The 25,312-nt window shown below is 39.7% G+C and overlaps 1 protein-coding gene across 2 annotated transcripts in view; it reads left to right on the forward strand.

Annotated features, from left to right (window-relative positions):
• Nucleotides 1–25,312, forward strand: part of RPN2 (ribophorin II) — a 57,723-nt gene that overhangs the window by 19,680 nt on the left and 12,731 nt on the right. For both annotated transcript variants that reach the window (XM_039227113.1, XM_039227114.1), the window contains exons 5-11: nt 1,712–1,787; nt 2,997–3,131; nt 5,359–5,535; nt 7,272–7,390; nt 9,125–9,230; nt 22,101–22,192; nt 24,008–24,122. In XM_039227113.1, the coding sequence (XP_039083044.1) occupies nt 1,712–1,787; nt 2,997–3,131; nt 5,359–5,535; nt 7,272–7,390; nt 9,125–9,230; nt 22,101–22,192; nt 24,008–24,122 (820 nt within the window). The remainder of the gene's footprint in view (nt 1–1,711; nt 1,788–2,996; nt 3,132–5,358; nt 5,536–7,271; nt 7,391–9,124; nt 9,231–22,100; nt 22,193–24,007; nt 24,123–25,312) is intronic.

Raw genomic sequence — 25,312 nt, forward strand, 5'->3', positions numbered from 1 at the left:
TTTATGTTTTTCAGGTTATCGGCACTAAGAGAATAGAATCTAATAAATCTTACGTGTACACATCTTTCACATTCTACCTTAAAAGTTTGTCTTACAGGAATAAATTCATAAGTAGATAAACCTACATTGAATAAGTCATAAGAAGAATTAACTACTGATATATGCTATAACCTTAAGTGAGCCCTGAAAACATGCCAAGGGAAAGTGAAAGGAGCCAAGCACCACTTACATGTTATATGATTCCATTTTTATGAAATACCCAGAATAGGTAAATGCAGGTTGGTTTACCAGGGACTATACCCGTGAAACTGGGAAGAAATTGCTTAACGGGTACAGGGTTTTCTTTTAGACTGATGGGAATGTTTTGGAACTAGATGGAGGCAGTGATTGTACAACACTGTGAGATAGATACTAAATACCACTGAAATGTTCACTTTTCAAATAGTTAATTTTCTAATGTAAATTTCACTTCAATTTAAAAATATGGAGAGAGACGAGTAAGGGCTATCTGTTACAGCATTGTATGACCTCGGACAACATAAATGTTTATCAGTTGGAGATTAAGTGAGTAAATTATGGTACATGTAAACAGTACAATACTATGTCATGGTTAATAAGAATGAGGTACACTTATATATACTCATATGGAAAGTTGTATACAACATACTAAGTTAAAAATAAGCTGGAGAGGGGCTCCTCGGTGGCTCAGTCAGTTGAGCATCCAACTTTGGCTCAGGTCATGATCTCGTGGTTCATGGGTTTGAGCCCCGCGTCAGGCTCTTTGCTGACAGCTAGCTTGGAGCCTGGAGCCTGGAGCCTGCTTCAGATTCTGTGTCTCCTTCTCTCTCTGACCCTCCCCTGCTCACACTGTCTCTTTGTCTCTCTCAGAAATAAATAAAACATTAAAAAAAAAAAAAAGCTAGAGAACAATGATCTTTTAAGGGTAGGTGTTATAGGAGTTTTAACTTCTTTGGTAATGTATTGCTTGCATTTTTCACAAATATGTACTTTTATAATCAGAAATAAATGGTAGGGAAAGAAAAGGGAATAAATTCTAGTTTCAGAACTGAATTTCTTTTACTTTATTTAATGCCCAAAGGATAAGTGACTTTCAGGTCTCCCTGCAGGGTTTTGATAGCGCAAGTATTAAACACTCAACATGTGTTTCCCAAAGCCTTCTTGTTTATAACACATTCATCTGGTTTGCTGCAAATTCTACCCAACAATCTGTATATGCAGATTCCATAATATTTCTTTGGTTTTTGAGTAAGAAAAGTTGAAAGTTAATAGGCAGCTGAGTTCTGCCTAGCACAGCGCCTTGGACAACATATACCTTGGTTGAATTCAGTTCTGTTCTCCCGAAGAACGTACTTCTTTTAAACCTAAGTAAATCGGAGTCTCCGTGTTCTGTATATGACGCCACTAGGAACAAAACAGATTGTCAGAGGAGAGTGAACCTGTGCTCCCTCTCTTCCTCGTGCCCAAAGTACTTATTTCAGATCATGTTGCCTGGACTGCCTTCTCTTGCTGTTATGATCTTTGTAATATGGCTTTTCCCAACTGGATCAAAATTCAGCTCCTTAAAGGCTGAGACTGTGTTATATTTGTAAAGAACAGAGAGGGATGTTCTTGAAAGTGTCCCAATATAGGAAGGAGCGAGTAGGTAAACAGAGATTTGCCATTCATTGGGGTTCTACTCTTCATCTTTCAGAACGGTCCAGGCTCTGCAGACAGCATCCCACCTGTCCCAGCAGGCTGACTTGAGAAGCATCGTGGAGGAGATCGAGGTGTGAATTTATTTTGCCAAATGAATTTCCCAGCTCCTGTCTCTGAAAACCTTTAGAAGAGTCTTGCAGATAGACATGCATGGTTGATTTTGGCCAGTTACATTTCTTTTCATATCCATGGCACACTTAACGTTCTTTGTCTCAGAGCAATATGCCCTAGGGAATATTTGTTCGGGTAGGATAGTTACGCCATCAGTAAAGCAACAAACTACTTTTGCAGCCTTTTGTAGGTATAGGTTCAGAATCCACAGATTTTAGAGCCTAACAAACCTGAAATTCAGATTTTTTTTTTTTAAATGTTTTATTTATTTCTAGGAGAGATACAGCATGAGTAGGGGAGGGTCAGAGAGAGAGGGAGTCACAGACTCTGAAACAGGCTCCAGGCTCTGAGCCGGCAGCCAGCACGAGCCCGACGCGGGGCTCGAACCCACGAACCGCGAGACCTAAGCGAAAGTCGGAAGCCTAACCAACTAAGCCACCCAGGCGCCCCGAAATTCAGATATTTTTAAATGCCACTTGTTACTTTGTAATCTCAGGCAAATTATTTAATGTCTGAGCCTCAGTTCCTTATATGAGGTTGTAGGAACAAGTGGGGTTCTCAAGTACCTAGTACACAATAAGGACCCAGCAAGTGTGTTTTTATTATTACTCCATCCTTTCCTTTACCTAGGACCTCCTGCTGCTCAGTGCCTACTCTCATGGACTACATAGTCAGTGATGACAGGCAGGCCACACAGTGTCGTCACTGGGTGCCCTCCAGGCACGTTAGCTGCCTCTTCGTGTTGCCCAGAAGAGGAGTTTGTCTGTCTTCATCCTTTAGAGCACTGAATAAGGAAGAGAAATGCTCTGCTCTGTAGTTTGTATCTAAATGGATGGCTGTAGAGTCTGTCTGTGTCATGATGCTTCCTGGGTGCACTGAGGCCTGGCCCACTGGCCTTCTGCCCAGAGCAGAGCGTGGGCGTGAGTGCAGGGGTCAGGGAAGGAGCACTTCCAGAGCTGCAGCAGATACTATTCTCTTCAGATGCCTGTGTGATATTCTTTACTCTCTCTCTGCCCAAGCATCATAATTGAGAAAGTGCTAAATGTCAGAGGTCTTCTCCAGATTTGGAGTGTGATTTCTCAAAACTGTCTGCACAGGCTGACAGTGGTTTGTGCATCTTGTTTCTGTTACCATTTGACTTCCGACATGCGTCCATTTTGTTGTGACAGGATCTTGTTGCTCGCCTGGATGAACTGGGAGGTGTGTATCTCCAGTTTGAAGAAGGACTGGAAACGACAGCATTGTTCGTGGCTGCCACTTACAAGCTCATGGACCACGTGGGGACTGAGCCATCCATTAAGGAGGTACCTGATAATTCTCAAGCGTGAAAGACAAAGGGGTTGTTGACTTCATCTGCTAAGAACAGCTTTTTTCAGAGGGGGCTGTTCAGTTCCCCTCGGGGTGTAGTCACTCAGTGTCTTGGGTCAGGCATTGAAAATGAGAAACAGAAAGATGTAATGCCTGTCCTCAAGAAACTGGGTGTCAGTGGGATGGACATGTAAACAAATGGTCACACTTGCGTTATTTTATTTTTTATTGTTTTTTTTTTTCTTTTCTTACAACACTTCACAGTTTCTAAAGCGTTTTTATGTGTGGCTCATTTGATCGCCAGAGGAAATCTGTGAGTAGTATGCTCAGTCAGATTTGATCCCTCTGCAGAGTGGCAACGTGACATGTGTGAGGACACACAGATAACAGGTGGAGAGACACCCCTAAATCAGGCCTCCCCATGTACAGGCTCTCTCCTTCCTGTGTGTTATGAAACAGATCCCCGGCCTTCTTTTTCCTGTACTTAAAAACTGCCTCTTCTCTCTCCCACCTCAGGCTCAGCAGTGATTAAATCTTAGCAGATCTTTGCCGATTGACATAGTTTTCTGAGAGGCATGTGTGGCTACAGACATCTACTAAGAATTAATTCTTTTTTCTTTGTTTGCTTGGTTTTTTTTCCTTCAAGAGGAGCTTGTTAACCTGTAAGAGCCTTTGGTGGGAATGGGTGTAGGAAGTCGTTTTGAATTGGACCCTCTTTGTACCTTGTTTGTGAGAAGGTTACCAACCCTTGAGCTACAGGATTTAAAATACGAGCTACTGTTGTTTTCATTTTCGAAGGAGAGATCTGGGTTCCAAGTTAGAACTTTCATTTCTTTTATACATTTTGAGTTCTGTGCTGAGTTCCTTTAAGTAAATAGTAAATACTCATCTGTGTTGGGTAATTTGAATTAATTTTATATTTTCTCTGGAGGATATGACCTAATAAATTATTCATGTGTTAGCATTCTTCTGTTGTCTTTTGTTTATCCTAAGTATAGAAGGTCTGGAGATCCCATACTCTCTTAATTTCTATGAAGGGTGAAAGTGCAGGAATGTGGGTCTTATGGTACAAATCATTAAGGAACTCTCCTGGACACAGCACAGTAGATGAATTGGCAGTATTCTACATACACAACTTAAACTTTTTCTTGCTTTATTCCCAAGCTTCTATTCACCAGGTATTTGGTTGGAGTAATTTTGCTGTCACTGCTTTTGACATAACCATTCTAGTGAACAGTCCCCCATTTTAACATGTCAACAGCCTAGTGATGGAAAAATGTAATTGGTACAATTAAAGAAAATTATTTCATGTCGACTGTGAATAACACTGTCGGGAACAAGGGAGCTCTTTTGTTAGATTGTAGATTTTAAAAAACAAAACTGATTGAAGTGGAAAATGTTTCCTCTTAAGCACACAACCTCCAGAATTTTAATAATGCCTTTTAGGTTCCACTTTTTTAAAAAACTGCTTTCACTTTTCTCCTCTAAACAGCCCATTAGTTCTTAATGGAAAGTTATTTTAGTTTCTTTCTAATGTACATGTTGGTTATAAGGTTTGGTCTTATGAATTCAAACTTAGCCCTAGCATACTACTTAGAGGGGGTTAGGGAGGGAAGTTGGCTTAGCTGGAAGGGTAAGAAGAATCAGGAAAGAACATATTTTATTCTGAAGGACTTTGGGGACAAATAGACTTCCATGTCAATTTGGGTCTTTTTTTTTTTTCCTCCCCTATTACAACTGTAGGACTTACTTAACCTGCTGTAGCCTCAGTTTCCTCATTTGGAAAACATTGATAATATCGATCTTTTCAGGGTTTTTATCAGGATTTTACTTCATGTCAAGCACCTGTTAGAGTATGTGACACATACGGTAACCTAAAACATAAGGTTACTGTGTATGTATGCATTTTGTCATAGAATTTCACATCTCAGTAGTTACCTTGCATTTGTACAGTAAGCATTCAATAAAGGGTTGACAAATAAATGTGTGAATTTCACTTTGAACCAGAAGATGGAAAAAAACAACCAAATTGAGGTTTTAATCTTAAACGCAGAACGTTTGCTTTTCACCCTCTCAGATCAATTTGGATTAATGGCTAAAAGATCCTCCTTATGAACGCCTAGAAGCAGATAGAGAATGACTTCAGCTCATGGGGAGCGAGGGATGGTCCGCCCACCTTCCTGCCAGAGGAGAATCTCCAGCTGCATTTCCCTTTTCTTTCAGGATCAGGTCATCCAACTAATGAATGCGATCTTCAGCAAGAAGAACTTTGAGTCACTCTCAGAAGCCTTCAGTGTGGCCTCTGCTGCCGCTGCACTCTCTCAGAATCGCTACCACGTGCCAGTTGTAGTTGTGCCCGAGGGCTCTCCTTTCGACACTCACGAGCAAGCTATTCTTCGGGTATGGCTCCCATGTCCAAACTGGGCCACTCTGCTTGTTTCCAGTGTAAGGCTTTCAGAAACCTAAGGACTGGTAGAAACCTGGTTGTAACTCCCCCCCACCCCCCGCCCCCCCCAGGACACGCCCATTAAATGTAGAGCAAGCTTCATTTCCCTTAGCCTGGAGCTAGGGACATGGCCCCTGGGTGAACTAGTCCCAGAACCCTTCATATCTATCCCAAAAAAAAGCTTTTTTTTTTTTCCCCCTGGAGGATTTTGAACAGTAAGGCTTTCAAGAAATTAAATGCAAGTCGCGGTTCGTGGGTTCGAGCCCTGCGTCGGGCTCTGTGCTGACTGCCCTGTGCTGACTGCCGGCTCAGAGCCTGGAGCCTGTTTCAGTCTGTGACTCCCTCTCTCTCTGACCCTCCCCTGCTCATGCTGTCTCTGTCTCTCTCTCCTAGAAATAAATAAAACATTAAAAAAAAAATTTAAAAAAAAAAAAAAAAGAAATTAAATGCAAGAAAATTGCATTTTGGGGTTTATAACACCAGATGTATAGAGAAGGCTTGCTTCTAAAAGGCATTTTCCAGTACCAGAACTTTCTAAATATGTTATTTAAAGACCACTCTTTAAATTTCCAGTAGTTCTGGTGCTTGCAGTTGTTAACACCAGGTCTCTTCCTCTTGCTGCTGACTGCATGTCTTTCTGCGTCTTCATAGTGCAGCCCTCCCTCTCAGTCAGCTCATGCTGACTCTGAGCCTTTATGCCACTTTACTCTCTGAGTAAATGTACAGATCCTGAATACGCATAGAGTTTTCATCTCAAATGGTGCATCTGTTGCTGTTTGGAAATCCGTGGTAAGCTAAGATCTTCATAAGAAATTCGCATTTTATTTATGCCTAAACACGGGGGTTTCACACAGGACAGTTCCATCAGTTCTACTCTGGCCGCCTCTCCAAATGCTTTCCTGAGGCAGTGCCCTGTCCTTCAAAACCCCCTCTCTTCTTCCTGCTTACACTCACACCCTCTTAGCAAAGGCTGGGGTGAGAAAACCTGATTAACATAGTTCACCAAGAGTCAGGAGGGAATGGCTAAGAGAGCCAAGTAGTATTGGCTTTGTAGCTAGATAAGCTTGGGGTTGAGTCCTAGACCAACCACTAACTGGCCTTAGTTTCTTCATCTGTAAAGTAGAGATTGTGCCATTTATCTCAGATGATTGATAAAAGGAGATGTATGTAAAGGGACTATCTTCACCTGAAGAATGAGATTATTGGACAAGGTCATCTTTTTTTTTTTTTTTTAATGTTTTATTTATTTCTAGGAGAGAGAGAGAGAGAGAGACAGCCCGAGCAGGGGAGGGTCAGAGAGAGAGGGAGTCACAGACTGAAACAGGCTCCAGGCTCCGAGCTGGCAGTCAGCACAGAGCCCGACGCGGGGCTTGAACCCACGAACCGCGAGATCATGACCTAAGCGAAAGTCGGACGCTTAACCGACTAAGCCACCCAGGTGCCCCTGGACAAGGTCATCTTTAATATCCTCCCTGCCTCTAACATTCTATAATCTGTCCCATTACCAATCTCCCTGTGTTTTCTGTGTCTGATTTCTGATAGACCATAGACCAAAGTCATTGAAGATTTCCCAAAATGAGGTGTTTCTTCCCCTGCAGAGCTGGCTCCCTGTGGATAAAGTACCCCAGAAACAAAATTTTATACTTCTTCAGCCATTGTTGCTACAGATAATTTTAAATTTTATTTCTAGTTGCAGGTCACCAATGTTCTGTCCCAGCCTCTGACTCAGGCCACTGTTAAACTAGAACATGCTAAATCCGTTGCTTCCAGAGCCACTGTCCTCCAGAAGACTTCTTTTACCCCTGTAGGGTAAGTCCGATCTTATTTTTGCAGGGCGCCTGTAGACTTGTTTTGTCTGTAGCCAGTATAACCCAAATTAATATGGATGTTACAAAAAGCCCCCATGGTTAGGTAAATTTGACTTACTGATATAAAAATCCTACAGTCATAGAAGGAAAGGAATTTTAAAACTAAAAGAGGGGTGCCTGGCGGGCTTAGTCGGTAGAGCATGGGAATCTTCATCTTGGGGTTGTGAGTTTAAGCCCCACATTGGGTGTAGACGTTACTAAAAAAGATAACTAAATAAACTTAAAAAAAAAAAAAAACCCTAAAGAATTGTGCTTTAGTGTTACTGTTTCCTTCCCTTTCCATTTCTAGTTGTCCCTGACTTGTCATTGTGATATAAGTAGCTGGTTTTAAATTTAATACTGTTTTTTTCTGATGTATAAGTAATACATATTTATTGTAGGAAAAATATGGAAAAACACAAAAAATAAAATATAAATCACCCATAATTCTACCATCTAGAGATAATTACTGTTCACGTTTTGTTGTCTTTTTTGGTCAGCCTTTTTTCTATATAATTAAATATGTATGCACATATATTAAAAATATATATATTTACTTTTGAGAGAGCATAAGTGAGGAATAGGCAGAGAGAGGGGGACAGAGGATCCAAAGCAGGCTCTGTGCTGACGGTAGCGAGCCCCGTGTGGGGCTCGAACTCATGAGCTGTGAGATTATGACCTGAACAGAAGTCAGATTCTCAACTGACTGAGCCACCCAAGTGCCCCACAAATAAATATATTTTTAATTGAATTAGGATTATGCTTTGACTATAACAGTATGTCATGGACATTTCCCCTATAGGATTAAATTTTCTTCTTCAGTCTTATTTGTAATGGTTATATACTGTTAGGTAAATTTTAAAAGAATTGAGGATCAGTTTTTATATGAAACTTTGTTATGTGTTAAATTAGTAAGCTAATGAGAGTAGGAACTCGGAGTTTTAGAGAGAATATGTATTTCTGTTTTTCTGTTAAAGTACAGTCTAGGCCCAATGTGGGGCTCTAAGTCCCAGTCCTGAGATCAAGAGCCATATCCTCTACAGCCTAAGCCAGCCAGATGACCTGAGAATCTGCATTTCTTAGACCGTGATAAAGATACACAGGCAATATGTGAGAATAAAAAGCAAAAATTTTTTAGGAATGGTAAGTGCAATGGTAAAAGACGTTGGGAATTTTGCCATGTAATTAGAGTTAAGAATTCTCTACCTTTCCCCCCCTTTAAAATAAAAGTTACTGATATTTTTATAAAAGTAAGATATGCCATTTTTAGGAAATTCACAAAACCTAGGAAAGTAGAAATAATACATAAAATTACCTATGATTATACTGCTCTACCTCCAGCTTTTTGGACATTTCTCGTCTTTTTTAAAAAACATAATAGGGATCATACTGTAGAGTGTTTTGCATTTAATTGTGGAAATCTACCCGAGGGAGGTGAGATTTTAGGAGCTAAGAGGATGAAACAAAGGTAAAAAGACTTCAGAGTCTTGAAAGAAGAGGTCATTTTAGATTGGTCTCAAGTTTCCCCCACACCATGTTCCATGATTGAGCAGGGGGTTGCCCACCTGAAGTGGGAAGCTGAAAGGTGAAGTGGTGTGGCCCTGGACTGTCTCAGGGAGGGTGGCATATGGCCCATTTGGTACACTCATGGCTTTGCTATGTGAGTTCTTGCTAACCCTGCTATCATTTTTAACAGGGATGTTTTTGAACTAAACTTCATGAATGTCAAATTTTCCAGTGGTTATTATGACTTCTCTGTCAAAGTTGAAGGTGACAACCGTTATATTGCAAATAGTGTAGAGGTGAGTGCTTTTCGTGTCCTCCCCGGTAAATACAATGACTTGACCAAGTAGTCACACAGCATTAATCGTCTGGAATATTGACTTCACTTTACAACCAAGTTAATGTGACTGTGTTAAGAGAAGGGTACGTTTAACTGCTGTTTGATAGATTTCTCCAAGATCTTGATCATAGTGAGTTTTATTTATAAATGACTCATTTTCTATTATAATTTAGTGTTAACTATCTAACATAAAATTTAGGAAATAGAAAAAATAAAAATCAACCGTAATGTCACTGAGACATAAATATTCTTGTGATGTTTTGTACAGTAGGTCTTGATAGGTCTAGAAAAGTGCTTGATGCTAAATTAGGTGACAAAAAGCATTAAGTGACAACATAGTGTAGCGAGGCTCTCTGGGTAAAGTACAAAAGAAAATCAGTAAGTTTCGTAATGAATTGTGTTTCAAATGTTGAGCTGACTCTAGTTGTGTTGAAGATCCAAAGCACTTTTAAGGATAGAAAACTATGCCTCATTTATCTGATGCCTGGGGAAGGAGGTACCTCACCTTAGCGGTTTTCCCAGCTAATTCAAGTATACCCCTTCAAGGCACTGTGGCTTTCATTTCAACTTTTTTCATAGAAGTTTATTAAGATGAATTATACATTTTCCTACCTTTTTAATACATTTTATAAATGTTTATTTATTCTTGAGAGAGAGAGAGAGTGCGAGCGTGTGTACACAAGTGGGGGTGGGACAGAGAGACAGAGGGAGACACAGAATCCAAAGCAGCTCCAGGCTCCGAGCTGTCAGCACAGAGCCCCATGCGGGGCTTGAACTCATGAACCACAAGATCATAACCTGAGCTGAAGTCGGACACCCCTATGTTTTCCTACTTTCTTAAACTATGGGATATGGTTTAACCTTTTCTTATTTTGAATTAGAATCATCTGTACAAACTCTTTACTGAATGAAGGCCTTTGACATGAGAAGCATAGTTCTGTGTGCTTTTGTGTACACTGTTTAGTCTTCTGACAACCCTAAGGCATGGATGGAGCCACCTTCATTTCACAGATGAGGCTCAAAGAGACGGAGTAACTTGTCCAAGGTCATCCAGCCTGTGCTTGGGTAGAATCCCTGCACAATAGCCATTTGGTTAGTGTGCTCTGGTGAATATACAGCTACAGAGCCGTGTGCCGCTCCAGCAGCTGGCCTTTTTCTGATATTACTTTCTCCTTTCAGCTGTCACTTCTTAGTGTTTTTGCCACTGTCTTTGCTGCATCTACTTGACTACATTGTCATTTATTCTTCTGAGTGAGGGGAACTAGGAGTGGCCCTATGCTTTTCTTGAATAATTAAATAATTAAATATTTGTGATAACTCTTTTCTTCACTATTCAAGTGTCAGTTCCCACTCAGTTTTCTTCTTCTTTTTTTTTTAATTTATTTATTTATTTATTTTTGTAAACCCTGTGCCCAACATGGGGCTTGAACTCATGACCCCAAGATCAAGAGTCACATGCTCCACTGACTAAGCCAGCCAGGCACCCTTCTTTTCTTTTCTTTTCTTTTCTTTTCTTTTCTTTTCTTTTCTTTTCTTTTCTTTTCTCTTTTCTTTCTCTCTTTCTCTCTTTCTCTCTTTCTCTCTTTCTCTCTTTCTTTCTTTCTTTCTTTCTTTCTTTCTTTCTTTCTTTCTTTCTTTCTTTCTTTCTTTCTTTCTTTCTCTCTTTCTGATGTTTATTTATATTTGAGAGAGAGAAAGAGACAGTATGTGAGCAGGGGAGGGTCAGAGAGAGACAGACAGACAGAATCTGAAGCAGGCTCGTTTCTGAGCTGTCAGCACAGAGACTGATGTGGGCTGCGAGATCATGACCTGAGCCGAAGTTGGAAGCTAAACAGACTGAGCCACCCAGACACGTCTCACTTTTCTTTTTTTAATTACACATCTTCATTTTTTTCATTCTGAAATAATTTCAAACTTAAGTTGCAAAAATGGTATGAAGAATTTCCATATAAAGTATAAAGTTTTTAGGTTTTAAGGATGGAAAACCATGCCTCATTTATCTGATGCTTTGTGGGAATAGACTTAGCCAAGTAGAATAGTATAAAGAATGCCCTTTACCCAACTTCCCCAAATGTTAACGTCTTATATAATTGTAATATAATTATCAGTAATTGCTATCCAGATAATAATCAGGAAATTAACACCGATACAGTGCTATTAACTAATCTGTAGGCTGTAATTCAAATTCCACTAGTTATCCTACTAATGTCCCTCTTCTGAGCCAGTATTCCACCTAGGGTCACATGTCCCTTTAGCCTTCTCTAATTTAGGATAGTTTCTTTCAGGACCTAGACGCTTTTGAAGAGTACTCTCCAGTTAGTTTGTAGAATGTCCCTCACTTTGGGTTTGTCTGAGTTTCCTCAAAATTAAATTTATTTTTTGCAAGAATACTCCAGAAGTGAAGCTCTGTCCCTCTCAGTGCATCTTCTTAGCAAGTATATGATATTGACATGTCTCACTGTTGGTGACGTTAACCTTGATCACTTAGTTAAGTGGTGTCTGCTAGGTTTCTCTACTGTAAAGTTGCTGTTTTTCTGCTTTGTAATTGAGTCTGCAAATATCCTGATGATCCTTCCTGCAACCGTTATTAATGTTTTGCCTTCCCAAAGGTGATTTTCTTTCTTTCACTCTTTCTACATTTATGAATGAGAATTCTACAAGAAAAAGCTATCCCTCCCCTGACTCTGTCTTCATTTATTTATTCAATTATTTAAACACTTTGGTCTCATGGATATTTCTTTTACTCTGTAGGTCATGATCCTTTATGATCATCATTTGTTGCTCACATTATCCCAGATTTGACCTTTAAAAAGCTCCTCAAGTTGGCTTCTATGTTACTCACTTTTTTTTAAATGAAAGGACAAGGCAGCTAGAAAGTTTGACCTTTTCAAAAGTGGGACGTTACTTAACATAGGTAGATTAAACACTTACATTTAAGGTTTGTCAGAAAGGAAGATACTTTCTGGAACTTGCATCTCTGCCTTTTCTGTACCTCATGTCTGACCTTTTTGGGCATGAGACATCTGATCCTAGTCCATTCACTAATGCAAAATTTGGACAGAAGCTATTATAGTGTGCACCTTGAACCTTTACAATCTACATTCTTTGAATTTTAGCTCCCCTCATTAAGGGTCCTTATTTGCAACTGAACACTTTAAAAGGCAGACTTTTCTTCTTTCTTTCTTTCTTTCTCTTTCTTTCTTTCTTTCTTTCTTTCTTTCTTTTCTTTCTTTTCTTTCTTTTCTTTCTTTTCTTTCTTTTCTTTCTTTCTTTCCTCTGAAACATTTTCTTTCTTCTACCTTTACAGTCTAGCTTAAGTACCATACCCATGTGACACAGTTGTTCTTAACCCCTTCTTTCTTTCTACTTCTGACTTTCAGTCAGTCACCAAGTCCTGTTGATTCCACCTTTGAATGTCTTCTGCATGAGTTCTTTGTTCTTTAGTCCTGTGTTCTCAATTAGGTAGAGCCCTATATTGTCTATCTAGACTGGTAAGAGAGTTTCTGACTACATCTGACTCTTGAACAAATGAGGGTTTGAACTGCGTGGGTCCACTTGGATATGGATTTTTTTTTTTTTTTTTGACAAATACAATACAGTAGTATAAATGTATTTTTCTTATTATGGTGTTCTTAATAACGTTTTCTTGGTTTTTAGCTTTACTGTAAGAATACAGTATACAATATTTATAATATACAAAATAAGTGTTTATTGACTATGTTATCAGTAAGGCTTATGTTCAATAGTAGGCTGTTAGTAGTTAAGGTTTGGGGGAGTCCAAAGTCCTAGATGGATCTTCAACTGCACTGGGTGGGAGTCAGCACTCCTCAACCCTCTGTTATTCAAGTGTCAGTGGTGTTCCATTGTCTTCAATTTCTGTCCCTTCCATTTAATTTTCACTAAGTGCTACTAGAATGATAAGATCACATTGTTCTTTGGTTCCCCATTGCCTGTGGGTGAGGTCTAGACTCCTGAGAATGGCTTAGAAGGCCCTCCACAAGACATGTGCACATGCTTTAGTGTGGGTGTGTCCCAATCCCCTTGGTGCTAGCTGCTCCCGACTGCATATGCTCCTCAGATATACTTTACATGCACATGTCTTTGGGTTTCAACTCTTGCTTCCTCCGTAAGAAATGCTCTTCCTCTCCCTTGTTCATATGCTAAACTACTCTTCCTGTGGGGTCTAGTTCAAATGTTACTCCTTCATATGTGCTCCCACAGAACCTTATCTTTATTTTATTTTTTAGTATGAACTACTTCAAATATATAGAAAAGAACAGAAAATAATTTAGTGAATTCTCACGTACCTACCAGGCACTCATCTCCCTTAAACCCTAACATTTTGCTATATTTGCTGCACCCCCCCCTTTTGTTTTGGTAAGAAACTTCTATATTTCCGCTATACATGTACACATTTTTAAATAATATAATGGATTGATTTGCACCTTCTCAAAATTTATACATTATGTTGTATGCATCCTTTTGCAGTGCACTTGTTCTCATTCAATATCATATGATCGTTAGCTGCACATATGCCTGTAGAACTAGAGCTATGGGTAATTGTCATGTAATTGTCTTCCTTTTATGAATGAATCAGATTTTATTAATGCATTTTCCTGTTGTTGAACATTTAGATTTTCACTATTACAAACTGCTACTGTGAACATCTTAGTACATGTTTCCTTGTGTACATTTTGTTTGTTTATCTAGGGTGAGGTTGTGGGGTCATAGAGTGTGCTTATCTTCCAGCTTTATTAGGTATTGACAGATTGCTCTTTTCTTCATTTTCTTACCAATATTTGGTATTATGAATTTTTCAAAATCTGACGGATATGAAATGGTGTCTTTTGTTGTTTTTCAAAGTTTTAATTTATTTCTTTTTAGTAATCCCTATATCCATCATGGGGCTCGAACTCATGACCCTGAGATCAAGAGTCATATGCTCTTGTGACTGATCCAGGTGGGTGCCCCAAAATGGTTTCTTGTTTTAATGTTTTTCCTTGGTTACTAGTGAGATTGAGCATTTTTTCTTGTGTTTATTGGCCTTTTAGTTTTCCTCTTCTGTGAATTGTTGTCTCGTTTGTCTGTTTTTCTTTTAGTTTGTTAGTCTTTTTATTATTGAATTTTAGGAGCTATTTATATTCTGGAAATTAAGCTTTACTGATAAGCCTCAGATGTCTTTCCCCAGTGTTATCTTTATGGCATCTTTTGATGCACAAAAGTTATTTTCAGTGGAACCTAATTTAAAAGTCTTTTTGCTTAGGTTGTTTCTGCTTTTTGTGTCTTTAAGAAAGCTCTAAAGTCAAAAAGATAATCTGCAGTATTCTAAAGGTTTTAAGCTTTTTCTCCCTTATATATTTAGGACTTCAATCTACTTAAAGTTTATGTTTTTTGCTGTAGTATTTTATATCCTATCTATAATTGTTCTTATTGTATTGTATTACCATTGTTGGTTTATATGTGTTGTTTTTTCATTGGGCTGAGAACTCCCTGTGAGTGGAAACCAAATCTTCTTTTTTGAGTGCTTATTCTCCATTGCAGACCATTTGAGAAGAAAAGGATGGAGTGGTATAAAAATGTTTCCCTACATTCCTGGGTCCTTAAAACTGTAGTGACTCATCTTCAAAGGGTTAGCTTTTTATTCTGTACAAAGTAGCTTCGCTTTTTTTTTTTTTTTTTTTTTTTTTGGTAACAGCTTTATTGAGGATATAATTGACATATCCGATAAAGTTGTTTATAATTCAGTGTTATTAGTGTATTTACAGAGTTGTGCAACCATCACCACTATCAAATTCCAGAACATGTTTGTCACCCCAGAAAGTAGTTCTGTGTCTATAGTACATATTTCTTCTTCTACAGAAATAGATCCTCCCTCTAGTCCTGACAACTACTACTTTTGTCTCCATGGTTTGCTTATTTGGGAGATTTCATATCCATGGGATCATACAATATATAGCTGTTTGTGTCTGGCCTTTTTAATTAGTATGATATTTTTCAGGTTAATTCATGTAGCATATATGAGAACTTTATTCCTTTTATGGCTGAGTAATATTCCATAGTATGGATATACTACATTTTGTTTGTCAGCTCAACAGTTGAAGGACGTTTGGAGCTTTTCCACTTTTTTGGCTATTTTAAATAATGCTGCTATAAACATTCACGTCCACATTTCTATTTGAATATCTGTTTTCAGTTTCTTGAGGTATATGCCTAGGAATGGAAGGCTAGGTCATATGATAAACTCTCTAACTTTTTGAGGAACTGACAAACTGTTTTTCAAAGAAGCTGTACCATTTTACATTTCCACTAGTAATATATAAGGATTCCAGTTTCTCTGCATCCTAACCAACACTTGTTATTTATCTATCTTTTCATTCTGGCATTCCTAAGTGGGTATAAAGTGATATCTCACTGAGATTTTGATTTGCGTTTCCCTGATGATGGTTAATGATATTGAACATCCTTTCATGTGCTTATTGGCCATTTGTATATCTTCTTTGGAGAAATAGCTGTACAAATGATTGTTTGCTCATTAAAAAATTTTTTTTGTCTTTTTATTTCTTCCTTCCCAATCTCTATACCTCATTTCCTTTTCTTGATACGTTGTTTTTTTTTACATTCTTGAGGTATTTTTATATATTTTTTATTTTGAGAGAGGGAGGGGGACCATGTGTATGTGACACAGGAGAGCAGGAGATGGGCAGAGAGAATCACACACAGGCTCCATACTGTCAGGACGCAGCCTGATGTAGAGCTCATCTCACGAACTGTGAGATTATGACCTAAGCCAGAATTAAGAGTCAGACACTTAACCGACTGAGCCACCCAGGCGCCCATATAGTTTTGAGTTTTAAGAGGTCTTTATATTCAAGTGGTATACAAGTCCTTGTCAAGTACATGATTTGCAAATATTTTCTCACAGTCTAGGTTGTCTTTTCCCCTTTTTTGATGTTGGATTTTTTTTAATCTAGTTTTTAATTTACATCCAAGTAAGTTAGCATATAGTGCAACAATGATTTAAGGAGTAGATTCCTTAATGCCCCTTACCCACTTAGCCCATCCCCCCTTCCTATTGGATTTTGAAGCACAAATGGTTTTAATTTTGATGAGATTCAGTTTCTTAATTTTTCTTTCATTGCTTCTGCTTTAAGTGTCATATCTAAGAAACATTGCCTAATCCAACGTTATGAAGATTACTCCTCTTATAGCAGTAATTCTAACATTTAGGTGTCTGATTAATTTTAAGTCAGTTTTTGTATATGGTGTGAGGTAGGGGTCCAACTACCTTCTTTGCATGTGGAAATCCCAGCACCATTTATTGAAGATCATTCTTTCCCTGTTGAATTGTCTTAGCATACTTTGCATCTTGCCATCAAAAATCAGTTGACCATAAAGACAAGGGTTAATATCTAGGTTTGCAGTCATATTCTATTAATGAGTATTTTTATTCTTAGACCAACACTATGCCATCTTGGTTACTGTAACAGCTTGGCTTTTTGTAACATCAAATCTGGTGTTTCTCCAAGTGTTTCTGTGATTGTTGGAAGAATTATTTAAGTGCAAAATAGCAGAAATGGCTAATAGCTGTTACTCATGTGATGATAACGAACCCCAACTGAGGCCATTGCTGCCCTTTTCCTTCCTGGTGATAGAGTAAGCATTACAAAATCTGTCCTTCATTATGTTAGAGCTTTATGCTTGCATGTGTGTGTGTGTGTGTGTTACACGTGTTCTGACCTCTGTCACATATGCAACTTTACTTTGTAATTTTAGTAATAGTAACACTTAGAGCCTCAGAGTGGGTCAGCAGGTCCTGTTTCATCTCCTTAGAGATGCTTGACATTGGTCAGAGTGCATTAACAGTGGTTTGGTGTGGAAGGCCTGTAATAGCACTCATTGACATTGGACTTGCTGTCAGGGGAAACATGGGTTTTAGAAGCTGTCATTAGCATTAATTGCCCCTAATGCACCATCATTTTTGACAGTAATGAGCTAAACAAGGGGGTTATTACTCTCAGCAAAAAGACTACATTTCCTGGCGTTAAAACATTTTTTGAGGTGTATGTGGCATTCAGTATAGGCAAAGAAAGGACTAGCATGATTCAATGTAAAGCAGGCTTCGCAGCATTTAAAGTGACTAAACAAGTCCCTTTCCTATTATAAAAACTAATCCTGAAGTGTTAGTTTGAAGGAAGAAGCAGCTAACCCACAGGGATCCTACTCAATTCTTTATAACATGGCTTTTGAGAAAAGTTATGATAATTTTTATTTTTCCATTTGCTTTAAAAGAATAGTATAAAAACGCTTTTCTTTTCAGTGTTTCCAGAGACTCATTTGTGTTAAGATTTTAGGAGCAGAAGGACTTGTTTTAAACTGTTCCCTATTCAAGAACAGCCCTACAGTGTTTCTCTGCAACAAAGAAACCTTTAACTTAGGGAGGCTTTTAGAATTAGGGCTGAGAGCAAACCCAAAATGACTTGAGTTCACTGCAGTCTACCCTTTTGTCCGCCATGTGTCCGTATTGTCTGGGGATGCTTATGCTACTTTAGAACAAACACACAGTTGAATCTCGATTAGCAGGCCTTAGTGACCATGTTATTGTTGAAAGTTTATAGTCAGGATTCTAAGTAAAAGCTGAAAGTTGATGACTTTTCTCTCACTATAATTAGGATACATTGAGGAGGCTTACATAAATCTTGAAACATCTGTCTCTATGTATCTATATGCTGAAATGAAGAATTTTTTTTTAAGTTTATTTATTTTGAGAGAGAGAAAGAGAGAGAGCGTGTGCAAGCAGGGAGGGGCAGAGGGAGAGGGTATGGGAGAGAATCCCAAGTATGCTCCACACTGTTGGCAAGGAGCCGTATGTGGGGCTTGAACTCACTAATCGTGAGATCATGACCTGAGCCAGAAACCAAGAGTCAGGTTAACTGACTGTGCCTCCCAGGTGCCCCGGAAGAATGATTATTTTTAAAATCATATTTATTGGGTGGTGCTTTTCAATACAAAATGTTTATAAAGAAGAAAGTATATGGCACACATTGCTCAGATAATCCCTTTTTTTTTTCAAAAAAGGAATAAAATATGCATGTAGTTTAAAAAAATTCAAAGTGCCAAAAGGTATATAATGAAATGTAAGAGCCTTCTCTCATCCCTTCCATCCAGTTCCTCTCCTCAGAGGAATCCATTTCTAGCAGTTAACTATTATACATTTTAAGAAAAAGAAGGATATATGTAGATTAATGAATATATGTATATCCTGTCTTGTTAACATGAAAGGGATTATTCTATAGACAGCTATATTCTTTGCTCTTGTCATAAAGTAGAGGCTCCCAGCTTCCCCCTCAGGAGTCTTTTCAACTTGATGGCCTCCTCCCAGCCCTGCACCACTCCTCTGCCATAATTCACCCAGTTGCCTGGACTCCATGACCGTGATGTTAAATATAATTCTGAAGTCAGTGGATGTATTTAAAAGTAGGCGATAAATATCTCTATATCTGTCTATAGACATCTACCTTGTCCTTTGTAATTATTCCATGGTAGTTCATAGTGTACGTGTACCGTTAGTCATGTAACTATCTCCTATTTATGGAAATTTCAGTGGGACGATGATTTTAAGATCACATTTACAAATTAAATGGGTGAGCCCTCGAGGCAATGAGTCACAAAAGTAAAGAAAGAATTATCTGGTTAATGTTGATGAAAGTTGTAGAGCGGTTAACTATGAAGACGGATTGTGTTTATAGCATGGAAAATTGCTAAACTCCTACCTCTCTGAACCAGAGGACTGCTGGGCCACTGTGCTACACATTTTCTCACTCCCCAACCAAGCAAGGGCTACTACCCCCAGGTCAGCTTAGGTCACAGTTCCTTCTCCTGTGCTTTCAAAGCACTTTATACATTCCTCCATTAGAGCAGCAGCCTGGTTTGTTAATATTTAGCTTTACATTTATGCTGCCCTTTAGGACAAGAAGTGTATCTTGCCATATCTGTACATCCCCTGCTCCAGTCGTGCTAGGGGGGTGTAGGCAAAGTGATCTTAGTGGGGTATCTTGCTAAACATCAGTAGCCTAATCACAGCTCTTTGGCTACTTTTCTGCTTAAGCCTTCCATTCCACTTTTTCTTCAAATGGTGCCAGTGCCTCTCTGCATTGAGTTTTATACAGCAGAGAGGGCTGTGGTTCCAAGCCCTATGTGAGTTGTGAAACTGTTTGCTTAGCATAGAGCCCAGAGAACCAAAGGAGAGGCTCCCAGCTCTTCCTTGGAGATTTATTCAACTTGAAGGCCATCTATTTCCCTTCCCTACCATTGTAATTCACCCAGTTGCCTAGACTCAGTGACAGGCAGCGAGGCTAAATAAAATTCTGCCAATAGGTGGCTTATGTTCTTAGGAGTAGGAGGTAAGACTATCCTTAGAGCTTCTGTATTAAATTCAGTTTTTGTTGTTGTTTTTTAAATTTTTAAAAAATGTTTATTCTTGAGAGACAAAGATAGAGACAGAGCGCAAGCCAGGGGAGGGGCAGAGAGAGAGGGAGACACAGAATCCCAGGCAGACTCCAGGCTCCAAGCTGTCAGCACAGAGCCCGACTTGGGCTTGAACCCACAAACCATGAGATCATGACCTCATGACCTGAGCTGAAGTCAGGCACTTAACCAACTGAGCCACCTATGCATCCCTCATTTTTGAAGTAAAACAGAATGCCCCTATTCAATCTGATAATTGAGGCTGTTGTCATAAAATAGTTATTATGGATGTTGGAGAGAAGGCTGTTAAATTACTTGGTAGCTGTCTTTATCCCTTTTTAATTTTTCTTCTTTGGCCTCGAGTTGAGGTTGTCACACCTTGATAATGTATTTTAACAAAATGTTAAGCCATCCTTCAATTATTTGCCCAACCCTCTATCTCTACTCCTTGATCCTTAGACTATAAACCAGTGGATTTGGCAAGGATTTCCTTAAGCATTACATTCAAGCTTATCAAATATTTGCAAGTCTCATAGATATGCTTGCAAATAAAAAGTACATTGGGCTTTCATAATATGCACATTAAAACTTTGACTTCAAATAAGAAATTTCCCATGAATAGACTTTCAGGATGTTTTGTGCCTCTTGGAATTTTACACTTACTTTAAATCTAACTTTAAAAAAGTTCTTGTTTATTGTGTTAGCTAGCTCCTCTTTGTGAAAATATTTATAAGATATGCATAGAATTCCAACACTAAGAGTCAGGATGGGCTGGTTTGTGCTTCTACCAAACTCCAAGTCTCAGCTTAAAATAGCAAAAGTTTCCTTTTTTGCCCACGCTAGGTATCTTAGTGTATCAACTGGAAGGCTGGCTTCATGCAGTCCTTAGACTGGAACTCGGGCTGACAGAGCAAGCCTCTCTGCATTGTCTGTGTCCATGCCAGAGGAGGGGAGAGAATCACGCACTGACTCTTAAAGCTTCTGTCTGGGGGCTCACATTTTATTGGCCAAAGCCAGTCACGTGGCCACACCCAATTGCAGGGAAATAGGGAAGTACAGCTCTACCATGTGTGCAGAAGTGACTGGTGAATGGTGCAGATGTCTGCCATGCTTCTTACGTCTTCATGGACAGACTTAAAATACTGCTTGGCACAGAGTCTAAGTGTTGCTGGGAAGCTGGATAGCAGCTGGGAAGCCTAAGAGTTTGGACACTGAGTCAGAATGCCTGAGCTTGAATACTGGCTCTGTCATTAACTAGCCATCTAAACTTGAGCTAGTGGCTTTATCTTTTTAATCTTTAATTTTCTTATCTGAAATAGCACTACCTTAGAGAGTTATTGTGGGGATTACATGAAATCGTTGTTATAAAGTCCGTGTCTTTCACAAAGCAAACAATAGTTGTCATTAGAATTGAGTATTTGTTGATTTGAATTATTTGAAGGTTACTGCTTATGGATTTTCCCCCTTATTTAATTTAACTTGTTTTTCTTTCTTTCTTTTCTTTTTTTTTTTTTTAAGTTTATTTGTGTGTGTGTGAGAGAGCATGAGCAGGGGAGTGGGGGGCAGAGAGAGAAAGAGAGAGAGAATGAATCCCAAACAGGCCCCATACTATCAGTGCGGAGCCCAGTGCAGGACCCAAACTCATGAACTGTGAGATCATGACCTGATCTGAAATCAAGAGTCGATGGCTTAACCAACTGAGCCATCCAGGCACTCCTTCATTTCTTTTTTTTATTTAATGTTTATTTATTTTTGAATGAGAGAGAGAGCGAGCACACAACCAGGAGAGGGGCAGAGAGAGAAGATAGAGAATCCTAAGCAGGCCCCATGCTGTCAGCACAGAGCCTGACATGGGGCTCAAACTCACAAACTGTGAGATCATGACCTGAGTTAAAGTTCCAACTGAGCCACACAGGCGCCCCTCCCCCTTATTTATTTTAAAGGACACATGAAAAATCCTACTTTGTTTTCTTCTTTTAGTATATACCATCCAACCAAAGCCAAAGAAGAGAAGAAAGGTTAAGAATCAAGGAGTTGCTTTTTTTTTTTTTTTTAAGTTTGTTTATTTTGAGAGAGAAAGCGAATCTCCTGAATCGTGAGATCATGACCTGAGCCAAAATTAAGTCAGACGCTGAACCTAGTGAGCAACTCTTTACTTTTAAGAAGTTGCTTTTAAGCCTTGGGATTGGAGTGGTGGGAATCCTACCTGTCTGAGTTAGCTTTACTAAAATCATTGAAGACTCCTGTCCTGGGGTCTTTTCATGCCTTTGCTCACCTTTATGAGGGAAATTTGGATATGCCTGTAAATTCCTGCTATATCTGTCTACCAGCTGACTTGGCGATTTTGTTTTGTGTTTCACTCTAGCTCAGAGTTAAGATTTCCACTGAAGTTGGCATTACAAATGTTGATCTCTCCACTGTGGATAAGGATCAGAGCATTGCACCTAAAACCACCCGGTAGGTGGGGTACCTTATGGGCATGGGAGAGGCCTCGGCTTGAGTTGAGAGGAGCACACCCAATCACTGGTCCCCTCTGGATGCCATTTCTGGGTTGGAGTGATCCAGCTTGTGCTCTAAATTAAAGAGGCTTCAAATCTGTTGGCACTGTGCCAGCTAGCATCCAAGCAGATTTGGGGTTGTCTGTACCAGCAGTTAGTCCACGGTGGGTTAGGGAGCATCTATGTCACCAAGTATATTATTTAGTTCACATGACCTTTTTTTTTAAAAAAAAAAAAAAGGCAAGATTTTCTTAGTGAAGGAAGCAGTGTGTTTATATTTTGGTTATTTCTTTATCTTCCTTGTTCTGAATTGGCTTTTAGTGGCCTCATGACTACTCCCTTTGGCCCACAGTGGGTCTGAAATTGGTTGGAAGACTCAGGTCCTTTGGAATTCAGACGGCAGATACCTAGCACTGGGGCTGTGAATTCCTTTCTCAAGTTTGTGGAGGGCATCGCTAATCAGTTACAGCATTTGTTCCTGTTGAACTCAGAATCTATTTTTTTTTTTTTTTTTAGGATTTTCCAATCAGTTTACTTTTATTTATTTATTTATTTATTTATTTATTTATATTTTATTTATTTTTTATTGTAGTTTATTGTCAAGTTGGTTTCCATATAACACCCAGTGCTCATCCCAACAAGTGCCCTCCATGCCCATCACGCATTTTCTCTCTGAATCTTTTCTAACACAACCTTCAAGGTCACCGCTGGCAGTTGATCAGAGGCCAGGCACTGTATGAAGCCTGTTTGTCAGCTTTCTCCCAGATCCTTGTTTTTTGGGGGCCCATCTAGACCTCTGGGTATAGTTTGGACCTCACCTTAACTGGGTGACTATAGCTGCTAGAGAAAGTAGGTGAACCCTCAAGGCAGTTACACAAACAGGAGATGTTAGCCAGAGCCTAGAAGCTGAGCATTCACTCCTTTTAAGTCATGTGAAAGGGTTGGGCTTTTTGCCTTTGGCTTAGTTATTATCATAGAGACACTGGAGATGAAAGCCCTGTTGAGAGTCAGTGAAATAGGGTAAGAGTGCCTTGCAAAGTTTAATACTCTGTACAGATGAAGAGTTGGTAGTACCCGTAAGTAAATATAAAGCCTAAGTATGAAATATAGCCAGGGATGAGCTCTATAACAATTTCGCTTGTTTTTTCCCATGGCCATCATCCCCTACCATTCCAGGAGATGGCTGTGAAAAAGAACAGTTTTCTCATCAAGTCTGCCTTTTGAGAAAATGACTTTTTAAAACCCAACTTTAGGCAGAACAGTAAATTGAAACTGTGTCCATGACAGAATACAGCATTAAAGAAAGAAAAAGTGCTAAGTACTCATCTTTCCTTTGCATCTCCTGCCCCCTCATCTCCCAACCTTGCTCTCACATGCTGCTGACATCGATCCTGTGATGATTTCTCCTTGCCTGCTTGCCATCCCAGCTTTCCATTCCCTCTACATGCCTGAGGAACACATGAGCCCCATTGGCACCTGACTTGGTTGAGCTGACATTGGTGCCTAAACCTTAGGTCCCAGCAGTGACGGCCTGGAGCATCTGTGCATAGCATTTCCCCAGACCCAGTGAGAGTTTATTCTGTGCTTTTCTCAGTCCTGGCTCTTTTATTCCGGTTTGCCCTCAGGCCGCAGACAGCTCTACTCCTGTCTCTGCAGCAGGAAAGTGTCCCAGTGGGGAGAGGGAGGATTGGGCAGTGAAGTGCAGCTTGTCTTTATTCTCATCTCAGAGACCTGCAGATCCTCTTTGAAGACTTACCGTACGCGTCTCTTTCAGGGTGACCTACCCAGCAAAAGCCAAGGGCACATTCATCGCAGACAGCCACCAGAACTTTGCTTTGTTCTTCCAGCTGGTAGATGTGAACACTGGTGCTGAACTCACCCCTCACCAGGTCAGGAAAAAGCCCAGACGCTCCTGGCCTGCACCATTACCGTGCGCTAGAGTGTACGGGGTGGTGTGTAAACTCCACACTCCCTTTTGGGTCTTCACTCTGGATCCTGATGATCTGTCACATTCTCCCACATGGCACTGTCCCCACTCGTACTGGTTGTAACCCTGAACGTGGAAGACACAGTTCTTTTTAAAAGATCAGCTGTTACTGAGAAGATAAATTTAAGGCAGCCTTAATTGAGGTTTTTTTCTTTCTGAGGGAAAAAAAACCAGATTGAAATAATTTTGAAAAAGGAAAACCTAGGTGGTAGACCCAAAACATTTTGTTCTGACCACAGCAGAATTCCTCTTTATAGGAATCTGAAGGATAGCCCTTTTAAAAAAAAAATTTTTTTTAATGTTTTATTTATTTCTGAGAGATAGAGACAGCATGAGCAGGGGAGGGTCAGAGAGAAGGGAGACAGAATCCGAAAAGAGGCTCCAGGCTCTGAGCTGTCAGCACAGAACCCGACACGGGGCTCGAACCCACGAACCGTTAGATCATGACCTGGTCTGAAGTCGGACACTTTACCAACTAAGCCACCCAGGTGCCCAGGATAGCCCTTTTTAACTCATGCCTAATTTGTATGAGAAAGCAATAGCCTTCATTTTTGTTTTCCATATATAAAATGGTGAACATTATTATTTAAAAGATTTTCAAACTGTATCCTTTTCCCAGAGAATCTGATATGGCCTCCCAGACACCTTGTCCCCTACCTCTGTCGTCCCCCTTGATTGAGAATAACTGCTCTTGGCCCTTCCCCGTCCATGATAGTATTGTAAAGGAAAATTCAAATAAAATGGGATGTGTGGGCCTTGGTTTAGATATTTTGTGGGGATACTTTAGCAAGAGTTAGCAGAGTCGAGTTCGTGCCAAGAGACAGCTTCAGAGCAGATGACTGAGGTGAGTGGATTTACTTGGAAACCTTGCTTTCTGCTTCTTGTAGCTACAACTGCTGCACATGTGCCCAGGCCCCAGAGTGCTGCCACCCCCAGCCCTTCTCTGCTCCTCTCCCCTCCACCCCCGAGCTCCAGAGAGCTCGGTCAGGACACTTAGCCCTGGCTAACTGACAGACTTTAAGCTCTCCAACCTCTCAGCATTTCTGAGCTCCTTTTCAGAATGACGTTTGCCGACCAAACAGCACAAGGGGA

This window comes from Hyaena hyaena, unplaced genomic scaffold (genome assembly GCF_003009895.1).
Source record: "Hyaena hyaena isolate Hyena2069 unplaced genomic scaffold, ASM300989v1 scaffold_25, whole genome shotgun sequence".
NCBI lineage: Eukaryota > Metazoa > Chordata > Mammalia > Carnivora > Hyaenidae > Hyaena > Hyaena hyaena.